General features: G+C 46.3%; 1 protein-coding gene across 1 annotated transcript in view; it reads right to left on the bottom strand.

Annotated features, from left to right (window-relative positions):
* The window catches only part of NOX3 (NADPH oxidase 3), a 543,543-nt gene that overhangs the window by 426,321 nt on the left and 90,143 nt on the right, over positions 1-27,079 (bottom strand). The window contains exons 2-3 of the mRNA XM_069234670.1: positions 26,759-26,854; positions 26,557-26,667 (exon numbers count right to left, since the gene is read on the bottom strand). Of these exons, the coding sequence (XP_069090771.1) occupies positions 26,557-26,667; positions 26,759-26,854 (207 nt within the window). The remainder of the gene's footprint in view (positions 1-26,556; positions 26,668-26,758; positions 26,855-27,079) is intronic.

Raw genomic sequence — 27,079 nt, 5'->3', positions numbered from 1 at the left:
AGGTGTGGGATGAAGGAAGTGTGTCCATTGGTGTAGCTGCATGAGACTTATTGTTGCACAGGAGCGTGTGTTTGCAATTCCCTGTATGTACCCCATTTTAGGGTAATAATTGCTGATACTCACAGAGAAATAGCTTCCACATCAAGGGTAATGCTGGTTCATAGAGTGTTTCATTGTTACTTAGGGCCTCATTTATATCCTGGTGTTTGTCCCTTTGTCTCACCAGGGCAATGGAGTACATCACTCCATTGTCCTTCCAGACGTGCCACCTGCCAGACTTATTAATGACTGCCAAGCATGCAGTCATTTAAAAAGCATTGCCAGGAACTGCTGGTTCCTGTCAATGCTTTCCGCTGTGTGGTGCAATGCTCTGTCAACATGATGGAGCACTGTTTCAAACTGAAAATCTAGAAGTGAGGTTTTCTTTTTAAAAATAAGGAAGATTATGCCCCTCTCGCCCTTTGATTGTAATCTATCAGCATCCTGCATCAATGACACAACAATAAGCACTGTAACTAACTGGGAATGTGCTGCAGAGTGTGATGAACTAAATGAGACCCAACACAGAGATACTAGAACTCTGCATACCAGTCATGGTCACTGGAAAGCAAAGTGCCCCTCAAGAGAAATTCTGATCTCAGTGCAAGGAAGAGGATAAGACTGTTGTGGACGAGAATGGGGCCGAAAGCACAATCCCAGAGGATTGGATCCGGAACAGGATTATCTGGCACTGGGGATCCCTGAGAAGATGGAGCACTTAGAGGTCAAGCAATGAGGCTGACCACAGACGCCCAGCGGTAGACGGTAAGGGCGGCCCTTTCGCCAGACATGAGACAGAGATCATGTCCAGCCACATGGAGAAACCGCCAGATGTGGAGAAAGTTGAAACAGAGGTGGGTCCTTCTGATTTCCCCTGGCTGGAGAAGGACAGCGAGCAGGCCCACCAGCTTGGCTAATGGTTGGGGCACATAAATAAATGTGTACAGGGCAGAAACAAAATGTTCAACAAAGGTATAAAGTGCATCCAAGCTGTCACAGTGAAAACATCTTGAGCAGAAGAGGCCTGCTCTGAAGAACTATTGAAGGTCAAGCTCACTGAACACCCAAAATAAGCAGCAGAAACAAATGCACACAGAAGAGCACAGACTGGTGACCAGTTCGCAAAAGCATAAACATCTTGCCCTGAAGGTCAAAAGCCCAGGAAGATGTTGTGGGGAAGGTACAGATGCCCACTGAGAGACTCCCTATAACATAGAATGGAGGGAACCCTTCTGTCACAGTCAACCTGTTATAGCAAATGCATCACCTGGCCAAACACTGTAAAGCGGTGTCATGGGCAGTGATAAATAAGGAAAGCCAGCACAATCTAACAAAAGGCACTGTAAATAAAAAAGACAAAGAACAACAAGTGAGGTTAGATCAGCATGAAGCTACACATGGACGCATGACAGCAGATTCCTGGCTCCAGAAGATAAAATGGGCACCATCTCAATGGAGATGAACCTCATCAAAACTGATCTACAGAAGGTGTTGGAAAGAGCTAGAGCAATAGAAAATGCAGACCTGATCACATATCAGATGCTGGAGATGAGTGAAAGCATCATCAAACTACAAGAAACTAACTGTACACTGAAGGACTAAGTGGAAGAGGTATAGGGAAGATGCTCTCATAACAACCTGCTCTTTCTAAGTTTTGTAGTGTTCCATCAAAGTGCAGAGACACTTGGGTGGTCATTACAACCCTGGCGGATGGTGTTAAAGCGGCGGTAAGACAGCCAACAGGCCGGCGGCAAAAAACTAGCAATTACGACCGTGGCAGAAACCGCCAACAAAGACAGCCACTTTAACACTCCGACCGCCACGGCGGTACAAACAAGCAGCGCGCCGGTCACTGCCAACAGACAGGCGGAGGACAAAGTACCGCCCACAGTATCACAACCTACCAATCCGCCACCTTTTCCGGGGCGGATTCACCGCGGACAAAAACACAGCAGAAATAGGACTTCGAAGGGAAAACGCTCACCTCTACACACCCCACGAGGAATCCGGACGTCATGGAACCAGAGCTGCAGATACTTCCAGCCCTTATCTTCTTGCTCCTCTACCAGGAGCACGAATGCCGGCGGAAAAGACAACGGTGAGTACTGCACCTACGACACAGGGGAGGGCAAAAACAGGGATACACACACGAAACATGCAACACCTGCACCCCCACCCACGACAACACACACACTAATACAGCATGATACATTATAGTTACACCCCCCCGGAAGAATGCAAAGACAAAAGAAAATGAGTGTCACCATTGTAATATATTAAAATCAAGTACGCAAAAATATATATATACACTATAAACAAAATATACACCAAGCTTAGTAGTCCAGGTAGTGCTCCAATGAAGTCCGTGGAACACTGGGCCCACACGGTATGGGCGAGGCCCACCAAGATCCCCGACCATGACGGAGAGAACACTGCAGGGGCATCATAGAGCAAGAAAACAGGCACCTCAGGGGGAGGGAAAGGGGGGGCACCTCAGCCGGTTGAGTGCACGATGCCAAATCCCCGAGAGGGCCACATGCCCACTGTTCCACCCTGGGGAGTGCAAAGCCACAGTCTCTCAAGTCTCTACAGTGGGTGGGTTGCCCACTCTTCCATCCTGGGGAGTGCAAAGCCACAGTCTCTCAAGTCTCTACAGTGGGTGGGTTGCCCACTGTTCCATCCTGGGGAGTGCAAAGCCACAGTCTCTCAAGTCTCTACAGTGGGTGGGCTGCCCACTGTTCCATCCTGGGGAGTGCAAAGCCACAGTCTCTCAAGTCTCTACAGTGGCTGGGTTGTCCACTGTTCCATCCTTGGGGAGTGCAAAGCCTCAGTCTCTCAAGTCTCTACAGTGGGTGGGTTGCCCACTGTTCCATCCTGGGGAGTGCAAAGCCACAGTCTCTCAAGTCTCTACAGTGGGTGGTTTGCCCACTGTTTCATCCTGGGGAGTGCAAAGCCACAGTCTCACAAGTGGATGACAGTCTCCACTGGTTCTGGAGGGGGCATGGTGCCCAGAGTGCTTCATCCTGCTAAGGACTGAGGTAGTGGATGTGAATCTCCACTGGTTCTGGAGGGGGCATGGTGCCCAGAGTGCTTCATCCTGCTAAGGATTGAGGTAGTGGATGCATCTCTCCACTGGTTCTGGAGGGGGCATGGTGCCCAGAGTGCTTCATCCTGCTAAGGACTAAGGTAGTGGATGCATCTCTCCACTGGTTCTGGAGGGGGCATAGAGCCCAGAGTGCTTCATCCTGCTCGTGACGGACTCAGTAGCGTCAGTGCCCTTGGCGCTCATGGGCCAGCGGTGCTTGTGGAGGCGGTGCCCTGTTCAGCGGTGCTTGTGGTGGCGGTGCCCTGTTCAGTGGAGCTTGTGGTGGCGGTGCCCTGTACAGTGGTGCTTGTGGCGGTGGTGCCCTGTTCAGCAGTGCTTGTGGCGGTGGTGCCCTGTTCAGCGGTGCTTGTGGCGGCGGTGTCCTTTGCAGAGACTCAGTTGCTGGCAGTCCTTCATGGCCCTGCGGGGCTGGTTCTGGCGGTCCTCTCTGGCCCAGCGGGGCTGGCGGTCCTGTCTGGCCCAGCGGGCTGGTGCTGGCAGTCCTGTCTGGCCCAGCGGGGCTGGTGCTGGCGGTCCTGTCTGGCCCAGCGGGGCTGGAGCTGGCGGTGGCCTCTTGGGCAGCACGGCTGGTGCTGGTGGTGGCCTCTTGGGCAGCAGGGCAGGTGCTGTCGGTGGCCTCTTGGGCAGCAGGGCAGGTGCTGGCAGTGGCCTTTTGGGCAGCAGGGCAGGTGCTGGCGGTGGGCTCCTGTGCAGCAGGGATGATGGCGGTGGGCTCCTGTGCAGCAGGGATGATGGCGGTCTTCTCCGCCGTACTGCTCTTCCCAGACCTGATGACTTTCTTGTGGCCCTTCCCCACCTTGGAAGGTGTCGCAGCTGACTCCACACTCCCACCTGTACCTCTGGGAGCGGCTTTGGTGGCTGGAGTCTTCCCCCTCTACCGCCGGGCACTGGCCAACTTTAGATGCTTCACAGGTGGGGGACTGTCCGTGCTGTGGCTCCGTGCCACACTGGCTGCCCTGGTGGCCGGTACACTCCAGATTCCGGTGACTACAGGCACCACTGGTCCCGGAGATGTTGTGGCTGAGGTGCTAGGTTGGGATCTGGAGAGTCGGGCCATAGGTGGCGGACGGGGTGGGGGAGGTGTGGGAAAGAGGTCAAGGTTGGACAGGAAAAGTTTTTTTGAAACACTGGGACGGGTAGCTGGAGGGGGTTTGGGAGTGGAGGAAGAGGTTGTGGTTGTAGGAGGTGTTGGTTTGGTGACTTTGGGTGAAGGTGCATGCGCTGGAGTCTGTCGTGAGGTGGATGGCTGTTGGGTTGGTGTGTGCCTGCGTTTGTGTATCTTGGGAGGTGGCGTCACAGACACACTGGGAGAGGACACAGGGGAAGTGTGAATGGCAGTGGGGGTGGTGACTGCACGTGAGCGTGTGTGGAGGCGTGTGTGCTGGTGATGGCAGTAGTGGCTGTAGATGTAGTGCATGCAGGTGTGAGTGGAGACGAGACTGGGAGGGAGGAGGGAGACGAGGAGGAGGGGGACACAGTGGAGGCAGTGGATGTTGGTGTGTCTGCATGTGTGTGATGCTTGCGTGAGTGCCTGTGGGATGTGTGATGCTTATGTTTGCCTGAGCTTCCCTTGTGTGTTGACCTGTGTGCATGCTGGTCTGAAAGTGTGCTTGGGATAGGCTGAGGTAGAGGGGATTGGGTCTGGGTGGAGGAAGTAGGAGGGGGGAGGCTAGAGACAGGGACAATGGCTGCCATCAGTGCTGAGGCCAGAGTCTGAAAAGCTCGCTGAAGGGCCGCCTGGCCAGAATGAATGCCCTCCGGGAATGCATTTGTTTGCTGCAACTGCCTTTCTACACCCTGGATGGCATTCAAAATGGTAGACTGCCCAACAGTGAGGGACCTGAGGAGGTCAATGGCCTCCTCACTGAGGGCAGCAGGGGTGACTGGGGCAGGGCCTGAGGAGCCTGGGGCGAATGTGATGCCCACCCTCCTGGGTGAGCGGGCACGGGGCAAAGGCTTAGGGGCTGCTGGGAGGGCGGTGCTGGTGGGGGGGTGGCGTCTGTACCTGTAGATGCGGGGCACAGATGTTGCCGCCACCACAAGGGAGCTCCCATCAGAGGACAAGTCCGTGTCACTGGTGTCAGCCCCGTCCCCACCGTGGAGCTCCCCTCGCCTTCCGTCCCACTGGTGTACTCCGACTCCGTTGCCTCGCCCTCCAGTGCCATGTGGGATGCAGCTCCCTCCTGCTCCGTTGCCACTGCTCCTCCGCCTGATGATGCTAATGCACACAAGAACAGGGAGACCACAAAAAGGGGGGGACGACAGAAGAAAGACATGTTGAGTGCATGCATTACCGCTACCGTTGGCAGACACGACAGATACAGAAGCCCCCTGCACTACGCTGCGCACTTGGCCTCCACTGTTCAATCACTGGGACATGGCCTACAAAGCTATGGACGACATCTGTGCACATTGATTTCACAGGAGCCTGACTAGGTGTGCTTGGCACTGTACACAGGTGGGGTGCCACAGGCTCTGCCAGGGTCATGGTGCGACAGGCACCCCTCCCAAGTTGGGAGGTCATCCCCAGCTGGGCCTCCGCCGTCTTCTTGCTCCAGCAGCGAATGTCCTCCCATCTTTTATGGCAGTGGGTGGTCCGTCTGTTGTAGACCCCTAGGGTCCGGACGTCCTTGGCGATGGCACGCCAAATATGTTTTTTCTGGTGGGCGCTGACCTACATGAATTGTACAGGGGGTAAAGAAAAATTATTACCAAATGCACCGTCACAGTCATTGGCCCCCATCCCTACCCTTGCCATGATGCACATGCACTCACTGTCGTTTCATGCACGCCTCAATCTCCCCCCCCCATCTTTCATCCACCCCACTCCACACAGGCATAGCCCATACAGCATGCTCCCAGTGTATTTACCTGTTTGTCTGGAGGACCGTAGAGTAGCGTGTACTGGGGGAGGACCCCATCCACGAGTTTCTCCAACTCCTCCGATGTGAAGGCAGGGGCCCGTTCCCCAGTCGCACAAGCCATTGTCTCTTCCAGACCGAGGTCACAGCAGCACTTGCAGTGTAGGTCCTCTCCTGTCGAAGATCAGGTATTGAGTGATTGAACAGATAGAAAATGGCGGTCATGTCCGCGGCGGTGCCTACCGTCACCGCCGGCATACATCGTCATTGGCTCCTGGGACCCATAGGGTCCAATGTTAACCAATGCAGGATTGCGCTGTGGTCTTCGACCGCCTACGGCGATGGTGTACAGCGCCAGCGCAGGAACCTCACATCCCTTTATCCCACTTTACAGGTCAGGGAGCCGCCATTTCAGGGGCCCACAGGGCTTAATTTTTAACTGCGTCACACATACCTAGGCCTAGCCTCAACACATATACAGTCCAAATATCGGATTATGATTCGTGTTCGGTGTAAGCTGTGTTTACGTACCTCTGAGTTGTTTGACTCTGTGCTCGATGTTGTCCTTCATAGGCACCGTCCGCTGGGACTTGTGAGGAGATGGCAGCATCCTCCGGTGTACAGACTGGTGGACCTGTCGACAATGGAGGAAAGACATGTGATTATCACCTACAGGCTTGACTGTGCCACAATCCAGGAACTGTGTGCCCAGTTGGAACCAGACCTGATGTCGGCTATCCACCATCCCACAGGAATCTCCCCTCAAGTGCAGGTGCTGTCAGTACTCCATTTCCTTGCAAGTGGGTCATTTCAAACAACAGTGGCCATAGCATCAGGGATGTCCCAGCCTATGTTTTCCAACGTGTTGTCCAGAGTTGTCTGCCCTGCTGAAACACATGCGGAGCTACATCGTTTTCCCTCAGGTGAAGGATTTGCCTACAGTGAAAGGAGACTTCTACGCCCTGGGGCATATCCCCAACATCATAGGTGCCATTGATGGGACCCATGTGGCTTTGGTCCCCCCCGTAGGAGTGAACAAGTGTACAGAATCCGGAAGGGTTATCATTCCATGAATGTGCAGATGGTGTGTTTGGCAGACCAGTACATCTCCCATGTGAATACCAGGTTCCCTGGCTCAGTGCATGACACTTACATCCTGCAGAATAGCAGCATCCCTTATGTGATGGGTCAACTCCAGAGGCACCGTGTGTGGCTATTAGGTGAGCACCTGGAAGCAAGTCAGTGGGAATGGTTGTCTGAGTCTGGGGATATCACTGCAGGTTAGTGTGTGTCTAACAGTTGTCCCTCGCCATTTGCAGGTGACTCTGGTTACCCCAACCTGTCATGGCTACTGACCCCAGTGAGGAATCCCAGGACAAAGGCAGAGGAACGCTAAAATGAGGCCCATGGGCGAACACAGTGGATAATAGAGCGGACCTTCGACCTCCTGAGGCCAGGTTCAGGTGCCTCCATATGACAGGTGGATCCCTATTATACTCACCAAAGAAGGTGTGCCAGATCATCGTGGCCTGATGTATGCTTCACAACATAGCTTTGCGACGACAGGTGCCTTTTTTGCAGGAGGATGGTCCAGATGGCGGTGTTGTTGCAGCTGTGGAGCCTGTGGACAGTGAAGAGGAGGAAGCAGAAGAAGAGGACATGGACAACAGGAACTCGGTGATCCTGCAATATTTCCAGTGAGACACAGGTAAGAATACAAACCTGCCTACTACATGTTCTTTAACACTACTACCTCTCTACTGTCTGTCGTTTTCACCCAGTGTATGGTCACTGAGTTGTCACTGTCCCTTACGATTTCACAGATGTGGGTCCCACTGTGTGACATCTGCTTTGATTCCTCATGGACTAGTGCTGTGTGACATAGGTATGTTGACATTACAAATGAAAGAGCATTTTGCCACAGTAATTGCTAATACACTATTCCGAAATCACAGACTGACTCCAGATTGTTTTGTGCTTCAAGGGTGTTTATTTAAGTGCTCAATATTGGAGGGGGTTGCAAAATGTTGAGGGTTGATGGTGGAGGAATGTCCATGGCAGAGTCCAGTCTATTAGTCTCACAGGTGCATTGCCCAAATGGGCATAGGAAGTGGAGCTGGGGCAGTTTAAGGATGGACAGGGTGACAAAGTGGGCCAGAAGGATGACATTCAGGGTGGTCTCATTTCTTGGCAGGGGTCTTGGCATCGTTCTCTCTCTTTGTCCTTGATCTCAGGGACTGTTTGCGGGGTGGTTCTCCCTCTGCAGGGGGTGGGGTGCTGGTTTGGTGGTCCTGTGGCGGTGCCTCCTGTCCACTAGCACCGGCAGACGTGGTGGGCAGTTCATCGACCATGCTAGTGTCAGGGGCCCCTTGTTGTGCCACAGTGTCCCTCCTGGTGTTGAGTACTTCCTTCAGCACCCCTACGATGGTTCCCAGGGTGAACTTGATGGTTCTGAGTTCCTCCCTGAAGCCCAAATACTGTTCCTTCTGCAGGCACTGGGTCTCCTAAAACTTGGCCAGTACCGTTGCCATCGTCTCCTGGGAGTGGTGGTAGGCTCCCATGATGGAGGAGAGGACCTCGTGGAGAGTGGGTTCCCTGGGCTTGTCCTCCCCCTGTCGCACAGCAGCCCTCCCAGTTCCCCTGTGTTCCTGGGCCTCCGTCCCATGGACCGTGTGCCCACTACCACTGCCCCCAGGTCTCTGTTGTTGTTGCGGTGGTGGGTTAGCCTGGGTTCCCTGTAGTGGTGGACACACTGCTGATTGACGTGTCCTGGGGACAGAGGTATGGGCCCGCTGGGTGAGTGCTGTGCTGGTGTTTCCAGAGGGGAGAAGCTCTGTGGTGGCCTGTGACTGTGTGAGGGGAACTGACTGTCCAAAGGTCCCCGATGGGCCAGGCTGGTCATCTAGATCCAGTTGGACAGAGCTGCTGTCATCACTGTGGGCCTCTTCTGTTGGTGGTGTGGACATGTGTGGACCCTCCTGTCCGGTGACGTTGGGTAGGGGTCCTGCAGGGGTATAAAAGGATGTTTATTACATCTGTGTGTGCCACGGTGTGCAATGGGTGGGTGTCCGCGTACCCCAGTGCTTGCATTCCTGTGTAGGACCTTGTGTGATGATGGTTTAGGGGGGTGTATGGGTATGTGCAGTGGGCATGCTTTGGTGAAGGGTGTCCATGCTTTGTTGTTGCATGCAGGGCTTGGTGTTGGGATGTGTGGGTTGTGATAGTGGTACATTTGTGAGGAGTAGGAGTGATGAGGTGAGGGTGAGGGTAGGGGTATGTGATGGCATGCAGGTAGGGTGGGGGATGTAATTGTTAAGATTTGACTTACCAGAGTCCATTCCTCCATCTACTCCTGCGAGGCCCTCAAGATCCAGAATCGCCAAGACCTGCTCCTTCCATGTTGTTAGTTGTGGGGGAGGAGGTGGAGGTCTGCCGCCAGTCCGCTGAACTGCAAGGTGGCGTCTTGAGACCACAGAACGCACCTTCCCCCGTAGGTCATTCCACCTCTTCCTGATGTCATCCCGATTTCTTGGGTGCTGTCCCACTACGTTGACCCTGTCCATGATTCTTCACCATAGCTCCATCTTCCTAGCAATGAAGGTGTGCTGCACCTGTGATCCGAATAGCTGTGGCTCTACCTGGACGATTTCCTCCACCATGACCCTGAGGTCCTCCTCCGAGAACCTGGGGTGTCTTTGCCGTGCCATGGGGTGGTGTGGGTGATGTGTCGGTTGGTGTGTGTGGTGATGGGTGGGGTGATATTTAGTGGTGTGTTGTTTGAGGTGCGTGGAAGTTCTGTGGGTGATGGTATTGTGTGCCTGTGGATGCTTGGTAGTTGTTTGTGGTGTCTCTCTCTGGACTTCGTTCGGGATTTTTGGTCGTAGGGGTTTGTGCGTGATGTGGGTGTGTGTTTTATATTGTATTGAGTGTATGTGGAGTGGTGTGTGTATGTGTATCAGGTGTGTGTATTGCGAATTGTCCAATGTGACTGTGTTTTGTATGTGTGTGTGTGTATTGTGAGAGCGGCGGTGTGTACCGCCAATGGAATACCGCGGTTGAAAGACCGACGCGTGGATTAGTGTGTCGTGATAGTGTGGGCGTATTTCTGTTGGCGTGACGGTGGAGGTTTTGTTTTCGCCAGTTTACCACTTACCTTTGGTGTGGCGGACTTGTGTGGGTGTCTGAATTTTGGCGGATTCCGAGCAGTGGGTCATAATGGCTGTGGCGGAATTCCGCGGCAGTATGTTGGCGGTCTTCTGCACGGTGGTAAGCGGCTTTTACCGCCAATGTTGTAATGAGGGCCATAATGTTGTCATTTGCATTATGTCTGTGCACGTGGCTGACGCTGTGCACGGCTTTTGGAATGTTGGGGGGAGGGAAAAACGGTGAGAACGACGGTTGAGGCATTCGAGGAGAAAAGTCAATAAAGAAAGAGATATTTATCTCACTCTCCGTCTCATCGTCATTACAGTTTTTCAGAAAGATATCAGGGCCCTCAGCTGATTTGTTCATGGAAAAGTATATATTTGAGCCCTCAAACCCAGAGGCACCTCAAAACCGTCAGTAAAAGCTGGTCACTCTAACCTAAGCGATAATAGTCAGCCTCCTCAATTTCAGGAATCTCGAGGCTCTGCTTCAAAGTCAAGATCACAGCACAATTAGAGGGTGCAAGGATTGACATATTCCCATTTAACACACAAAGAGCTCAAACGCTATGTAAATCTTCTGACACAATAAAAGACAACTAAAGGAACAAAGCCTGAAATGCATACTGTTATACCCTGATAAGCTCAGGGGGCCAAATTACAGACAGTCACATTTATTTACGTCAAAGGAAGCAGCATTAGTCTGGACTGAAGACCGGGAAAAGCCACACCACTCAGCAAAACACAAGTCCTACAACAGTGAAGGGAAAATGAGGGGATAAAGTGAGATGGAAAATGCATAACAAGAACAAGGTTCAGAACAAGCAGCATATCACATAGGCAGAATAATTGACAATGATGATGGCACTCACCAGACAGGGAAGAAATGTTGAGTGAAAGCACGGTGTCCGAAAATACATCAAGAGAATATGGACATAGCCCCGTTGGTTGGTGCTCACCTACCTGCATTGATCATAGATTCCTTTCCCCCCACTTTACAAAGACAACTACGGACTCTGGACACTCCATGCAAGTGGAGGCAAAACAGAACAGGATGGGAAGTTTTGGGGCCTTTCCTACTATATAGTCTAATTTTCGCTATTTTACCAACTGTTAGGTTCACGAGGAATGGTGGAAACAGGGAAAAGCGCAATGCTTACTAGGCCTGAGAATAGAAGTGAGCCGAGACCTCAGTTACAATTTGAGTCCAGTCTTTGTGTGAGACTAGTGTGGGAGTTTTTTCTGGTTGAATCATTTGCACCTGTTAATATGAATCTGTTGTAATTGTAACAAAAATGCTAGAATGTATATGTGTGTGTTTTCTGGTCTTCGCTTAGCTAGGCCTCAATTAGGCCTCAACTCAATTTTGTAAAACCTGGCTGCTGTCTTTCTAATATTCATTGTGTATTTATAGTTCTCGATTGACACCACACTTGGCAAAACGAAACACTGCCTGTTTTGTAAAAAGATCTTGTCCTCGAATAACTCCAGAGGAAGCCTTTCCTTACTTTCAAGGCTCTTCCCGCCTGCTCGCTGAAGACAGTTCAACAATTAGGGAGATATTTATACTTTGTTTGCACCGTTTGTGCATCATTTTTAGACGCAAAAATGGCGCAAACTTAACTCCATATTTAAATTTTGACGCTAGACCAGTCTAGCGTCAAAATATTGGAGTTATCGTAATTTTTTGGATGCGTGAACCCACCTTGCGTCAATGAGATGCAAGGTAGGCATTCCGTCTAAAATTTACTCTAAGCCTGTAGTGCCATATTTATCCCTTCTTGCAAAAATGGCGCACCCACACCAGAGGGACACCACAGGATGGGGGACCCCGTCCCAGGTAAGTAGGGTAAGTAGAGGTAAGTATTTTGAAAACTTTTAAAAAGTTTTTTAAGTGCCTTTGGGGGCCCTGAAATGGGCCCCCTACATGGCACTTGATGCAGTGGTCGTTCCCAGGGGACACTGGTCCCCTGTGCTGGCCATTGGGGTGGTGGGTTTGACTCCTGTCTTTTATAAGACAGGAGTCATATGTTATGGATGGTTGTGCGTCAGGAAATGGCACTAAGCTGGTTAACGCCATTTTTTTGGCTCTAACCAGCCTTACGCCATTTTTTGATACAAAACCCCCTTCACCACTACCGCTACCTCCACCCGGCTAACGTATTTTTTTCTGACGGTAGCCCAAGCTTAGTGTCAGCTTGCGTCATTCTATAAATGTGCCACCCGGCTGGTGCTTTGGAATGCCGCAAGCCAACGGTAAACTTTTTGATGCAAAACTGCATTAGCGCAGTTTTGCACCAAAAAGTATAAATATGGGCTTTAGTTTTTCCTTTGTTGATTGTAACACATTTGTTATGGTATGTCTGATCACATTAGTTCAAAAAAGAGTTTAATATATTCACTTTAGAAGATAGTGTAAGCGTGGTGCAATCACATCATGTTTTATAATGTTGAATTCTGATTCGTAGTTAGAATGACACATTTGCTCATCCAATGCTGACTGTGCATTTTTCATTGCTTTCTATGGTGAAAATCATTATAAAAGATCTTCAATTAGGGGGCTAAGCCAGGTCTTTCTTGGTCTCTACTAGGGATGCTGCCAGATTTTCTGTCAATTTGTTGCACACTCTGGACTTAGTTTATTTCCATATTCTGCTAATTGCTGCATAAATTTAAGTTGCTAAAAGATTTTGTAGCAAATTATTTCTATGCCTTATGACTGATGTATACAGCTAGCCAAGCTTTAATTTTTGTCTTATGTATTACGTTTTCATATTTTAATAACGCTTCATGGTTTTCTCTAATTTACTTGTATCAAACTCACTTTTTTAGTCAGTGTTTTCTTCCCTATTTATAGACCTTATTTTTGAATTTCCATGTTGATTCTCATCTTTAGGAACACATTATCTCATCTACTTAGGAGGACAATAGTGTCTGTAAACCCACACTAGGTGCTACTGTCATGCAGACTACCCAGAAGATAGCACGCCAACATGCTGTTCACCAGCCCGGCTGCTGTTCAACATAGCTAAAAGTTAGTGGCATAGAGGAGAGTGGCATGGATTGCCTTAGAGTGGAATGGCGAAGAGTAATGTAGAGTGTTGTAGAGTGGAGTGGCAGAGAGTGTCATGTATTGGAGTGGCATAGTTTGGAGTCATGTAGAGTAGCATACACTGGAGTGGCATAGAGTATAGTGGACTGGTGTAGAGTGCATTGGCGTACAGTGTTGTAGTGTATAGTGGCATAGGGTGCAGTGTCACTGTGTTCAGTGGTATTAAATTCAGTGGCATACAATGCAGAGTCGTAGAATACAGTGAGGTACAGTAGAGTGGTGCATAGTAGAGTGAAGTGGTGCACAGTGGAGTGTCACAGATTGGAGTGGCTTAGAGTTGGATGGTGCAGATTGGAGTGGTGCAGAGTGGTTTGGTGCAGAGTAGGGTGGTGCAGAATAGAGTGGCACAGCGTATAGTGCAGTGGCGTACAGTACGGTGGCGTAGAGTAGAGTGGCACAGAGTGGAGTGTGGTAGAGTTGAGTGAAGCAGAGGGCAGTGGCACAGAGCAGAGTTGAGTGACAGAGTACAATGGCATAGAGTTTAGAGTAGAGTTCAGTGGAATAGAGTGCAGTGATGTAGAGTAGTGCAGAGCAGAGAAATGTAGAGTGTTGCAGAGTAGATAGAGAGCAGTGGTATTGACTGCAGTGGCATAGAGTGGAGTAGTGTAGAGTGGGTAGAGTTCAGTAGCAGAGAGTGCAATATTGAAGAGTAGAGTGTCAGGGTGCAGTGGTGTAGAGTGGCATGGACAGCGGTGACAGCTCTGGTAGCTTGGCACTGAGAAGTCAGGCTTAACTTAGAAGGGAATGTGAAAAGTATTTGTGCAATAAATCATACAGTAACATAGTGAAAGCGCCACAAAAATACGCCACACAGATTCAGAAAACATATAATATGTATCTGAATAAAGTAAGGTCAAAACGACAAAGATCCAAGAAGCACAAATTTAAATATCACTTTTAAAAGGTTTAAAAGTCTCAGTCCTTAGAAGTAAACAGTTGTCTCTTTGTTACACACAGTACCTGGTAAGCGTCAAAAATAATGACGCACGGTCACTGCAGAAGAGGAGATGCGTGGAAAAATAAGGTGTTTCCACGCTGCAAGGGGTTTGCGTTGTTTTTCAGCACGCAGTGTTGGTTCCTTACTACGATGCGGAGATATTTTGACGCCCAGGCACGATGCGCTGAAAATCCTTGATACGCTGGAAAAAAAAACAGGCGCTGCCTCGATCTGGTAGGCAACGTGTTGAATTTTCCATCGCAAGGCAGGCGCTGCATTCAATTTCCAGTCGGGAAGTCAAGGCTGCGTCATTCCGGTCAGCTGTGAGGTGATTTCCCTGCCGCAATGCAGATTGCGCATTGATTTCTGCAGGCGTTCTGTTGATTTTCGCCACACAAGGAATTTATTGAAGAGGTGAAGTCTTTGTTGGCCCTGAGACTTCAAAAACAGGAGGCAAGCTCCATCCAAGCCCTTGGAGAGAACTTTTGGGGAAGGCAGAGTCCTTCCAGCAAAGTCAGAGGCCTGCAGAGCAGCAGGGCAACTACCGGGCAGCAGTCCTTCTCAGCAAAGCAGTCCAGATGAGTCCTTTGGGCAGTCAGGCAGCTCCTCTGATAGGGTGAAGGTGCAGGTCCAGAAGTATCTGAGTTGGTGGGGTCAGAGACCTGGCTTATATACCCCAAAATACCTTTGAAGTGGGGGAGATGTCAAAGAATGGTTTTAAAGTGCACAAGTTCCACTTTCAGTCCAGTCCGGTCTTCCAGGGTCCCAGTGGGGGGATTATCAGTCCATTGTGTCAGGGCAGGCCAATGGCCTTTGAAATGTAAGTGTCAGAGCCTCCACCCTTCTAGCCCAGGAAGACCTATTCAGTATGCAGATAAATGCAGATGTGTCCTGTGTTTGTGGTTGCCTGGGTGGCGTGCCCAAGGAAGCAATCAACCAGCACAGACCAGACAATGATTGGAGACAGACTGTAAGGCACAGATGGTTTAAGTACAGAGAAATGCTCAATTTCTAAAAGTGGCATTTCTAAAATAGTAATATTAAAGCCAATCTCACTAATAGGGTTTTCTATTACCATTCTGGCCATACTAAATATGTCTTGTTTACGCCTTTCAGATCAGAATCTACCACTCAAAAAGTATATGAGGGCAGTCCTAATGCTAGTCTTTGAAAGGAGCAGGCCTCTCAGTAGTGGAATACGAATTTAGGAGTTTTTCACTACCAAGACATATAAAAAACACATATATATATGTCCTGCCTTTTACCTACATTGCACCCTGCCCTATGGGTTACCTAGGGCCTACCTTAGGGGTGAATTATATGTTGAAAAAGGAGTGTTTAAGGCTTGGCAAGTACTTTTAACTGTCAAGTCGAAGTGGCAGTGAAACTGCACGCACTGGCCTTGGAATGGCAGGCCTGAGACATGATTAAGGGGCACAATCAGTGCTGCAGGCCCATTAGTAGCATTTAATGTATAGGCCCTGGGCACACATAGTGCACTTTACTAGGGACTTATAAGTAAATCAAATATACCAATTGGGAAAGAACCAATGTTACCATGTTTAAGGGAGAGAGCATATCCACTTTAGCACTGGTTAGCAGTGGTAAAGTTTGCAGATTCCAGAGAACCAGCAAAAACAGTATCAGAAAAGTGAAAGGAGGCAGGCAAAAAGTTACGGGATGACCATCCTAAGGCTGTCAGATCTAACAAGTGCAGTGTTTCAGAGTGGTGTAGAGTACAGTGGCATACAGTGGAGTTGTGTACAGTAGATTGTCTAGCCTAGACTAGAATTGTATAGAGTGCAGTGGTGAAAGGTGCAGTGGTGTAGAGTAGTGTGGTGAAGAGCGCATTGGCATAGAGTAGAGTGACACAGGGTAGAGTAGAGAGGCGTAGCTTGAAGTGGTGAGGAGTGCAGGTTCGTAGAGTAGAGTTGTGCAGAGTGCAGTGTTGTGGAGTGGTGCAGAGTAGAGTGAGGTGGTGTGGAGGGTAAAGAATTGTGTGGAGTGGTGTACAGTGGAGTACTCATGGAGTGGTAGCACACTACCATTACAGACAACACATTTTCAATTGAAATGACCATTACATTAGCACAGACATACAGTTTTTCTAATAAAACTATACAGTGAACAGACAAAAATGTATGGAAATTGCCTCACCTAGTTTAATAATTCATTTTGATCATATTAAAGTATTTATTTCCAACACATTTCGGAAATAACAAAAATGTGCTTCATTTGTGCGTTCATAATACTGATATATTCTGAAATACTTACACAGTTCATTTAAATGTTGGCGTTTGCTACAAAAAACTCTTTCCTACCCCCAGTATCCAGCAAGATTGTCACATAAATCCTCTCACATTAAAGTCAGAGAAAGAAAAGTAAACAAAAGTCCTTGGAAGACACCACCTGACATTTGACCTCAGTCTGTGAATGCACAGCAAATGTGACAAGCTAGCAGCAAGATTTGAAGGCATGTTTAAAGAAAGCTAGTTCATGGAAAAATACAGAAAACCCAATTTAGGGAATGGGAAGGACAAACTGAACCTGGACAGCCTAAAGCAAATAAAGCCAGCAAATGGAAAGCCAGAAAGTGTGAGTTACAAACCACAAACCTAATGGCAATCAACGAGCAGAAAGCATTCCTATGTCAACTATCTGAAATTCCCCAAGATGACTTTAGCAAACCAAACAGCTGTTCTGTCTGATAGTCCTACCATCTCTCATGCACCCATCACAAGCAGGCTGTGTGAATGGATGGATGGCCACAGACAATAACAACCTTGAAAGAGTTAAACAACTGTACTCCCCTGCTATGGCTATGGCCTTAAATGCGGAGAAGACCTTTGATATGTTTTCATGGACATTCTTAAAATCTACTCTAGAGAAATTTAATTTGGGTCAATTTGGGTTGGCGCTTTACCCAAATGGCCATGGCAATATATCTGCCCTCAGCATACATTAAATTCAATGGGCATATCTCTGACAAATTCAGGTTCAGCCTCTCCATCTCATTTCATACCTTAATCAATAACATACTATCAACCTTTATGTTGGAACGCCAGAATGAGAAAATAGCCCTCGGTAAATTACAACAAAATAAACAACAAGGAGCTATGCATTTTCACAACTTAATAATTACCAGTCTGCTTTTCTAGTAAGAGCTACCATCTGGTGGTTGAATCCATCCTGACCTAATCGCTCTGCATGGGTGGATAGTGAATCTAATTTGGTTCAACCCCTCTCGCTTACTAATACTCTAACTACTAAACAGATTAAGGTCCCACCTTCATAAGAGGTTCTTAGGGACACAATCTCTGCCATTAAAAACCTAAACAAATTATTTTCTCATAAAATCAAAGGTTCAACATTCCCATCATTATGGTTTAATTCAGAAATCAAATTGGATCAGACCCTGACCTTCTGGGAAAACTGGCCCTCTGCAGGTATTTTATATGTGAAGGATATTATTCAAACTGATAACCATATACCACTTGCTATGCTAGCTTCTAAATTCAGCCTTCAACCAATTGACTGACTTTTATAACTTTCTCATTCTTAAAATAGCACTAATGGGCAATAAATAATAATAAACCACAAAAGGTGGATTGTTTAGATTTCCGTCAAATATTAATTTCTAAGAAACACACAGTCACTACAATTTATGACATACTAAAAAAACTCACTAGCACTAACAGACAAAATACAAAAGACATGGAACTCCTCATGTATCAAATATAATGTTGACTCCATCCCAACATCAAACTGGACGAACATATAGAGCTCCATGCTAAAGTATAAAATGTCCCTCCCCAATCCTACAATGCAAATTATGGCTGGCATATAGGACGTTCTGGACTCCTGGGCACTTCAACAAATAGGGTCCTTTGTCTTCGGCTGCTTGTTGGCACTGCAATCACCCTATAGGTGACTTGGATAACCTATTATTTTATTGCAAACACATTAAATCCTTCTGGAAAGATGTTGAAAACACACTATTGTCTATTTATAAAGTCCAATTGCCCTTTTCACAAACTGTAGTCGCCTTAGGCAGACATGCCTCAACAGACTCAAATACGCTAAGCTTACTATCCACATGGGACTGCTTCCTTATTGATACATTGCACTCTCTGGGTATTTAAACGATACTTTCTGAATGGAAAAACTACGACCATACATTATACCGCACACGGTGGGCGTAGGTTTGCTTCACCAGAAGTGCAGCCAACATCTTACGCAACTCTACATTCAACAAAAAATGCTATGGTTCAAACTAGACATGTATGTACAAAAAAGTAATTAATCTTGAACCTAATGCGGGGAATTTTACTCAGAAAAGTTGTTAAGGCTCCTCCTTCCCTCTTTTTCTCTTCTCCCCTTTAACCCTTTGGTCTGTTTCCACCACCTCATATTCTCTATTCTTTCTATAGCTCTTCCATGCAGAAGAGACCAAGATTCAACAGAAAACTGTCTTCATAGAATACACTATTTAATAAGAAAAGGGTTATACATACACAAGCGTCAGAATGTGGACATATGCATCTGTACTGTTTTCAATTATACCTCGCTGTTTTACAATATTGTGTTGCTTTATTATTAAAATAATAAAACTTGTCTAAAATAAAAATGATCGTGTGCTGTTGCTGTGACTCTATGAGACCTACTTCGTCCTGTTCCCTTGTAAGAATTAGAATTTATTGTATGATTACTTAAAACCATTACAAATAAAATAGGCAAATCAAAGCAGCGATTGATTAAGAATAGTAACATACAAGATGTTAAAAAGAGGGAAAAAACAGATTCTATGCATGTGTCCCATTTTTTATTCCCCGGGTTTGCTGTGCTGCCCCAGCACATAAAGCTTGGGGAATAAAAAAAACAACAAACAACAGCTTGGTACAGCTTTTGGGTGCAAGAAACAGGAGAAAGAAAGGCGTAGCACAGAAAGAGATAGGATGCAAAGACACACAATAGAAATGATGCGTGCGCATTTCTGCATGCCTGTGTTTCCATGCGTTGGCACCTAAATAATAGACCGGATGTCTTTGCCAATGCTTGTCATTCACTGAAACTAGCGAGTGGCCTATGTGGAGAGTTATAGACAGAAAAGAGATACTTCAGTAGCCTGGGGTAGACATGACAAGGGAATGAAATATTGTTACAGTTTTAGGTTGGCAAAGGCGTTTAGTTCACATTATGAATACAAATTTTCTTACAATAATGCATCCACTAAATCGACAACACTTAAACGTAGATTGTGATGTAGTGGGTTTGTAGTAGATGCAATATTATTGTTATGTGATGCATATTATACGCAATATAAATACCTTCTATCCATTCATTAACTTCACACGAGATGTCTAGCTGTTTAAGGCGTGTGAAAAGTAAAGAACCAAATTAGTTAGCACACACTGAAAATACCTTAGCCGGTACTGTATATTTTGTAGTTTAAGTCGGTTTTTGTTTCTTACAAATATGTCTACATGTTCGAGAACGCATTTATCCAACTATGGTACGTAAAAAACAAATACGTAATGGGCTAAATTAGACTTTATAAGACATAAAATATATCCACCATTTGTGACAAATTGTCCATCTCTGTTGCATTTAGATTTCTTCTTCATTGAAAGTTCTCTGGGGAAAGGTTATGATGAATTTTGACTTTTGGGATCTGGTAAGGGTCAAGGGAGGCAGGCAAACAGGATGTAAGTACCTGATGGAAACAGCGAGGTAGATGTACATTTCATTTAGGTCAATGCGTGATCATAGATATGAGAGCATCTGGGGGCCCATGGTGGAACTTTACTGACAGACGGGTGTCACGTGGTTTTATTTGTCTGAACTACCATAACCTCACGTTCTCGGTCATGTGGCTTCATCTGAATTTCATGTTAAAACCATGGCCTCGTTAAGAGCATGATGGTGCATTATCAACATTTTAAAACTATTACAACACACTAAGCATCACATCCCTCTGCTGGTGGCCCTCAATTTTAAGTCTCCATGGGAATCAGGCACCCTCCACTCACCATCCACCTGCAACCATTACACTTGGACCCACCAAAGAAACTACCTCAGAGACCACCTCATAGCATCCGCAATTATCGTCATTCAGCTACAGCCAAATAATATAGTCCCCATTATCCATAAGAAGAGTACATTGACGAGCTGGCACTATCCAGAAATGGTGGATAACTAGGTTGTGCCTTTTAGCATGCTGCAGTGATCACTTGTAGAAAAGTTACTACAGCAGCTAGTCAGAACAATGGCCACCCTGGAGGAAGGATGGGTACACCTGGTTGCAAACACAATGAACAGTGCACGCTGTTTTCATGCGGTTGCAGACGTGCTGTCTGGAATCTGGGGAACATCATAATGGGTGGGAGAAGGCCAGATCTGCCTAACACCACCATGCAGGGCAGTGGTTTCATGGGTCTACCCTCTTTTGTCTTTGTGAACAGAGTCATAAGATCTAGTTTTGCAGTGAGTTACTGTTAGAAATCTGGCCTCTAGTTGGCAGAGATATACACAAGTCGGGACCACAATCCTTGTCAGGGTAAGTCACACACAATCCATATTATCCATTGCCCACACCCTGGTAGCTTGGCACTGAGCAGTCAGGCTTAAGTTTGAAGGCAATGTGTAGAGTATTTGTGCAATAAATCTTACTGTAACACAGTGAAAACACCAAACAGGTTTAGAAAAATAGAAAATATATAGCTGAATAAAATTAGGTCAAAACGACAAAGATCCAATAAGCACAAGTTGGAATATCACTTTTAAAAGGTTTAAAAGAGTCTTAATCCTTAGAAATAAACAGTTGTCTCTTTGTTGCACACAGTACCTCGTATGCGTCAAAAATAATGCACGGAGACCGCACAGAAGGAGATGTGTGAAAAAATTGGGTGTTGCTTTGAATTTTTTACGATGCAACCCAGAAGATGTGTTGTTTCTTTCCATTCTGCAACGGGTTGTGTCATTTTTCAGCATGCAGTCTTGGTTCCTCACTGCTGTGTGAAGATATTTTGACACCCAGGGACGATGCGGGGAAAATCCTTGATGCGCTGGATAGAAAGGCACAGGTGCTACGTCGATTCGGTAGGCAATGCATTGAATTTTCCACCGCAAGACAGGCGCTGCGTCGAATTTCCAGTCGGGAAGTCGGGGCTGCATCATTCCGGTCGGCTGTGTGGTGATTTCTCTGTCGCAATGCAGGCTTTACATCAATTTCAGCAGTTGGTGCGTCGATCTTTGACGCACAAGGAGTTTACTAAAGAGATGAAGTCTTTTTGGGCCTGGGACTTCAGAAAACAGGAGGCAAGCTCAATCCAAGCCCTTGGAGAGCACTTTTGGGGAAAGCAAAGCCCTTCTCAGCAAAGTCAGAGGCCAGCAGGGCAGCAAGGCAACAGCAGGGCAGCAGTCCTTCTCAGCAAAGCAGTCCAGATGAGTCCTTTGGGCAGGCAGGCAATTCGTCTTGACAGGATGCAGGTGTAGATCCAGAAGTGTCTGAGTTGGTGAGGTCAGAGACCCAGTTTATATACCCAAAATGCCTTTGTGCGAGGGAGACTTGAAAGAGCGGTTTTGAAGTGCACAAGTTCCCCTTTCAGTTCAGTCCTGTCTGCCAGGGTCCCAGTAGGGGATTTGGCAGTCCGTTGTGTGAGGGCAGGCCACTGGACTTTGAAATGTAAGTGTCAAGCCCTCCACCATTCCAGCCTAAGAAGACCCATTCAATATGCAGATGAGTGCAGGTGTGACTGAGGGTCCTGTGTTTGTGGTTGTCTGGGTGAAATGCACAAGGGAGCTGTCAACAAGCCCAGCCCAGACGTTGATTGGAGACAGGCTATAAGGTACAGATGGATTTTAAGTTCAGAGAAATGCTCTCTTTCTAAAAGTGGCATTTCTAAAACAGTAATATAAAATCCAACCTCACCAATTAGCAGGATTTTCTATTACCATTCTGGCCATACTAAATATGACCTGGCTACCCCTTTCAGATCAGAATCTACCACTCAAAAAGTTTATGAGGGCAGTCCTAATGCTAGTCTATTGAAGGAGCAGGCCTCACAGTAGTGGAAAACAAATTTAGGAGTTTTTCACTACTAGGACATATAAAACACATATGTACATGTCTCCCTTTTATCTACACAGCATCCTGCCCTATGGGTAACATAGGGCCTACCTTAGGGGTGACTTATATGTAGAAAAAGGAGAGTTAAAGCCTTGGCAAGTACTTTTAAATGCCAAGTCGAAGTGGCAGTGAAACTGCAAACACAGGCCGTGCAACAGCAGGTCTGAGGCATGGTTAAGGGGCTACTTATGTGGGTGGCACAACCAGTGATGCAGACCCACTACTAGGATTTAAATAACTGACCCTGGGCACATGTAGTGCGCTTTACTAGGGACTCATAAGTAAATCAGATATGCCAATTGGGGATGAACCAATGTTACCATATTTAAGGGAGAGAGCATATGCACTTTAGCACCAGTTAGAAGTTGTAAGGTGCACAGAGTCCTAAAACCAGCAAAAACAGTGTCACAAAAGTGGAGAGAGGCAGGCAAAAAGTTTGGGGATGACCACCCTAAGGCTGTCAGTTCTAACAGTTGCCATTTGGCAAAAGGGCAAGCAGCAACAGACACAGCCATCACCAGTTTGTCCAGGTTACTGAAAAGAAAGGAAATGACTGTGTCACAGATGGCAGGATTGTACTGCAACATACAACACAATGACCTCCATGGTCTTATCCTCCTTCTACTCATTATCTTGTTCTTCCCAGATGTCCTGGATCCTGGCAAGGATGCTATAGGTCTATACAGTACAATTCCCCAGAATATCAGGGAATCACCCACAAAATGTAGGATCAAGGTAGCATAAGGGTTAAGGGAAAAGGAGCTATTGGGGTTGTGGCAATGGTAGGAATGTAGATCCATGGGATGAGCCAGTTAAGATTAGTAGTATGGAACTACCTAGACACAGGGGATGGAGGTATAGCAGTACATGTTTGGACCTACATATTTTCTGCTACTATGGTGCATTAAGGTTATGCTGGTCAATTCCGACTTAAAAAATATGTTGCTTCTGAGACACTGGACCACTGACACGTACATTGCTTTTGCTAATAATGTGTTTCATCACATGACATTCATCAAACTATTTTTCAGGGCCCTAAAGCTCATCATTATGCTTTGAGAAGAGGGTTCAAACTAGCCTCACTAAGCATCTGTCTTGAGTGTGTGATTTGCCTCCAAGGGGCATGGTAAGCAGCAGTTCGAGAGGATCATGGAGTCAAAGATTGTACGTTGGAATCTACTATTATTGATTAAGCTCAATGCCGAGCACAATTCATCGCCTTGAAAATACTTCAGCGCAATAAGGTTCAATTAGAAAAGGTACAGTTTATGAACGAGAAGTTGGATTCCAACCAGGTCTTCCATGTGCCACGGTGCGGGTTTAGTTTTATACACGCAAGAAATGTTTGATTTGCATATTTTTGCTGAAGTGCATGTAGTTTGTGTCATAAGCTTGGATAGAGGGCATTACATATCATAGCTCCCCGGATTCAAGGAGTTTTGCCTATTTTTATGGCACGGGTCTGCATCACAGACCATCCATTTATTGATGGTGTGCTGTGCTTTCTTTTTGCAGTGAACTTGCACTCTAACCATAGAAGCAACCAATGGTGCCTAAGAGCAATATATAGTGCCTAGCACATGGGTAAAACTCGCAATGGAAGCAAATGCTGTTGTCGCTGCATTTATTTGAAGGAAAGTGGTTTGGAAATATGACACAGTGGTAAACTAAAATCAGTAGGACATTAATGACCTAGTTCAGTATTTTTCAAAGGGTCGCCATCCAGTATGCCATGCCCATTGTATGTAATTGCATGAAAATGCACCACTGCAACAAATGTGACAGTGAGTATGGCCGTCTGTATCGCAATGATTGGCTCCGGCGCATCTCTAATGACAGACAGGATGTAGTTTAAGGTGTCCATGTCAAACCTGAAAGTTGTCAGGACATGTGACTTTTGCATATTTAACTGGTTGATCCCTGTCCTGGGTACCCTGACCACTACTCTTTGCTAAGGGACTGGTATTTCCCACTGGCACTGCGCAGCCTACTGCTTTTCTTCTGGCATCATGACATACTGAATCAGCACTGGGTTCTGGTGAGATGTCTGCGATGGTGGGGCCATGCTGGTACTTGAGAGCGTTTCAGTAAAACAAATGATCAATGGCCCTAATGGGCTAGGAGTTTTCTAATGTGGGCATTGGGGTCATTATGTGATTTCCCTACTGGGATCGCAATGCGTCACATAGCGACCCCAAGCAGGGAAATCCAGGGATGGATTTCACTCCCTGAACAGGACGGACATCAGCGCTACATTGCTATTTGTGTTGATTAACAGTAAAGTCGCTTTCCAATTGGTCAGTGATAATAATTTGCTGAAAGTATGTTAACCCCAACTGAATTCAATCCTGAAGAAAATTAATACAGATCTTTTTGTGGCGATGGATTTATACACACTCACCCTAGATAAACTCGACCCATTTTTTTAACGCTAAACAATATAAACTGCGATGCTTTACGGTAATAATGGTATTTCTGTTCATGTTCGCATTAGGTCTGATTTAAAGGAAGTGTTAGCCAGGCCAACACTTATATTTCCTACTGTATATCTGAATATTTGTTCAAGTATCATGAGTTCTCAGCCTGTAGGAATGGTATAACCTGTCCACTGACAGTTGATTCTATAGAGTTGCAGTTTTAAATACAAATAGCTGTTCATTTAAACAGAACAGACATGGCCGTAGATATTCTTATCAGGCCAAAGCCTTTAAAACGTAAAACTAGCATTGGCAATGCCAATAGGCCTGACTTTAAAGGAATGCTTTATGGTAATGTGATGTATTACAAGTAAATACCATGGGAACAGAAATGAATTTGTGTTGAAGCAAAGAACTATAGAATAATATTGGTGTAGGTTAAAAAGTCAGGCGACAGTTACACTGTTCAAGCCAGACCCAAAAATCCATGTAGGTTTATGACTGCACTCCTCCCATCTGTGCTGCTGCCAGAGAAAAAAATATAAATGATCTAGCTATCTAACACACTTTAATAGCATTCCAATGTCACGTGTGTGCCCGTGATAGTTCGAGCTTAAATAAAAAAAAAATGCACAGCTGCGTGGAGTACAGTAATTTTTTGCGAAAGCACATAACTCCTGCCCACATCAAAACATGTATTCCTCTCTTCCAACACGTGGGAGGTGCCTAAGCTCTTCTCTAGTTAAGTCTAAATTGTTTGGCAACAGCTGCACTACCACAGGTCCTAAAAACGGATGCCCAGAGTTTAAAAATCATGAGTGTAAGCTGGCAAAAGATGGATTTTTCTTCACATCAGTCACCAAGGGAACAGACACAAAGGAATTCATTTTGAACATTGTAGAAACAGGCAAGATTTGGACTAGTGCCCTTAATGTAAAAGCCTATGTATCTCTTTTCAAACTCTTTATTCTATCAAAACATTTAGGGCCAGATGTATCAAAGATTTGTTTTGCATTTCTTAAATAGCGAATTTTAAGAAATTGCTATTTAAGAAATGCAAAATGGGATGAATGAAATTTGCGATTCGGTAATAGCGATTTCTTAAAATTCGCAATCGCTATTACCGAATCGCAATTAGAGAATGCGACTCCATTCATCCATATAGTCCTGTAGAGTCATAGGTGCGAATGGTTTTGCATTTCCCAATTTGCGAATTCCAGTTAGGAATTCGCAAATTAGTTAATACAAACCCCAGGGTCCCCTCTGATGCCCCCCAAAACAATATTTGCGGACATGTGTGTGCTACATGTCATTTTTAAAAATGCATTTATAATGCATTTTTAAAAATTGCACATGCCTACCACCAAACTTGAGTTTGTGGTATTTGCATTTCCTAAATGCCCAATTCGCATTTAGGAAATGCTTGATACATATGCTTTGGAAATCGCAAATAGGAATTCCTTATTTACGATTTCCTTCTTAGAGAATCACAGTTTGCGACTCTCTAAATGGTGTCGCAATTTTAAGGAATAGTTATTTTAGCGATTCCTTAAAATTGTACTGCGAATGCCTTTCATACATCGTGAAAGGCATTTTTTCATTCGCAAACGGCCGAATTTTGATATTCGCACCATTTGAAATTGCAAAAAAGTTTGATACATCTGACCCTTAGTTCCACATAGGCCTTCTCAAAGCTACAAACCCTGCCCCACTTGACACTTCTTAAAATATACCTGGGATTTTTTTTTATCATGTTTTGTAGACCACTTAATCTTCCGACAGTTAAAAACAGACAAGAACATTTTACTTGCCGAACTTGTGCCTCTGAGGAAGGACATAAGGTTTCGACACACCGGCAGTAGAATCAGCAAGCAATTGAAATTCAGGCATATGGCAGACGCTCTTGCCCACGCCAAAGTTGACTGTGGAGAAAAAGAACGTACAAAAGTGATTAGAAGAGGCTAACAAAATGAGCATTTAATGCAAAAGTAAGCAATATTTCAAGTTCCTTACGCCCAGCATGACACGTGTGTACACGTATGCATCTTCCTGCTCAAACCACCGGAAGGTATCGATAAATAGGTAAACATTCAGTCCCAGCCACAGCAGCTAAAAGAGAGCACAGAGAACAGTTATGGGAAGAAACATGCAATGAAAGTTATTCTTGGTCAGGGGATCCAGGGGACTTACTGGTGACTCCAAACATCATAAGCAGCCAATCCTGCTCTAGGCACAGAGGGGGTTATTCTAACTTTGGAGGAGGTGTTAATCCGTCCCAAAAGTGACGGAAAAGTGACGGATTTACCACTAGCCGTATTACGAGTCCATTATATC

This window comes from Pleurodeles waltl, chromosome 5 (assembly GCF_031143425.1).
Source record: "Pleurodeles waltl isolate 20211129_DDA chromosome 5, aPleWal1.hap1.20221129, whole genome shotgun sequence".
Taxonomy (NCBI): domain Eukaryota; kingdom Metazoa; phylum Chordata; class Amphibia; order Caudata; family Salamandridae; genus Pleurodeles; species Pleurodeles waltl.
Note: the sequence above shows the minus strand (reverse complement) of the source record. Positions and strands in the feature narration are given on the sequence as shown.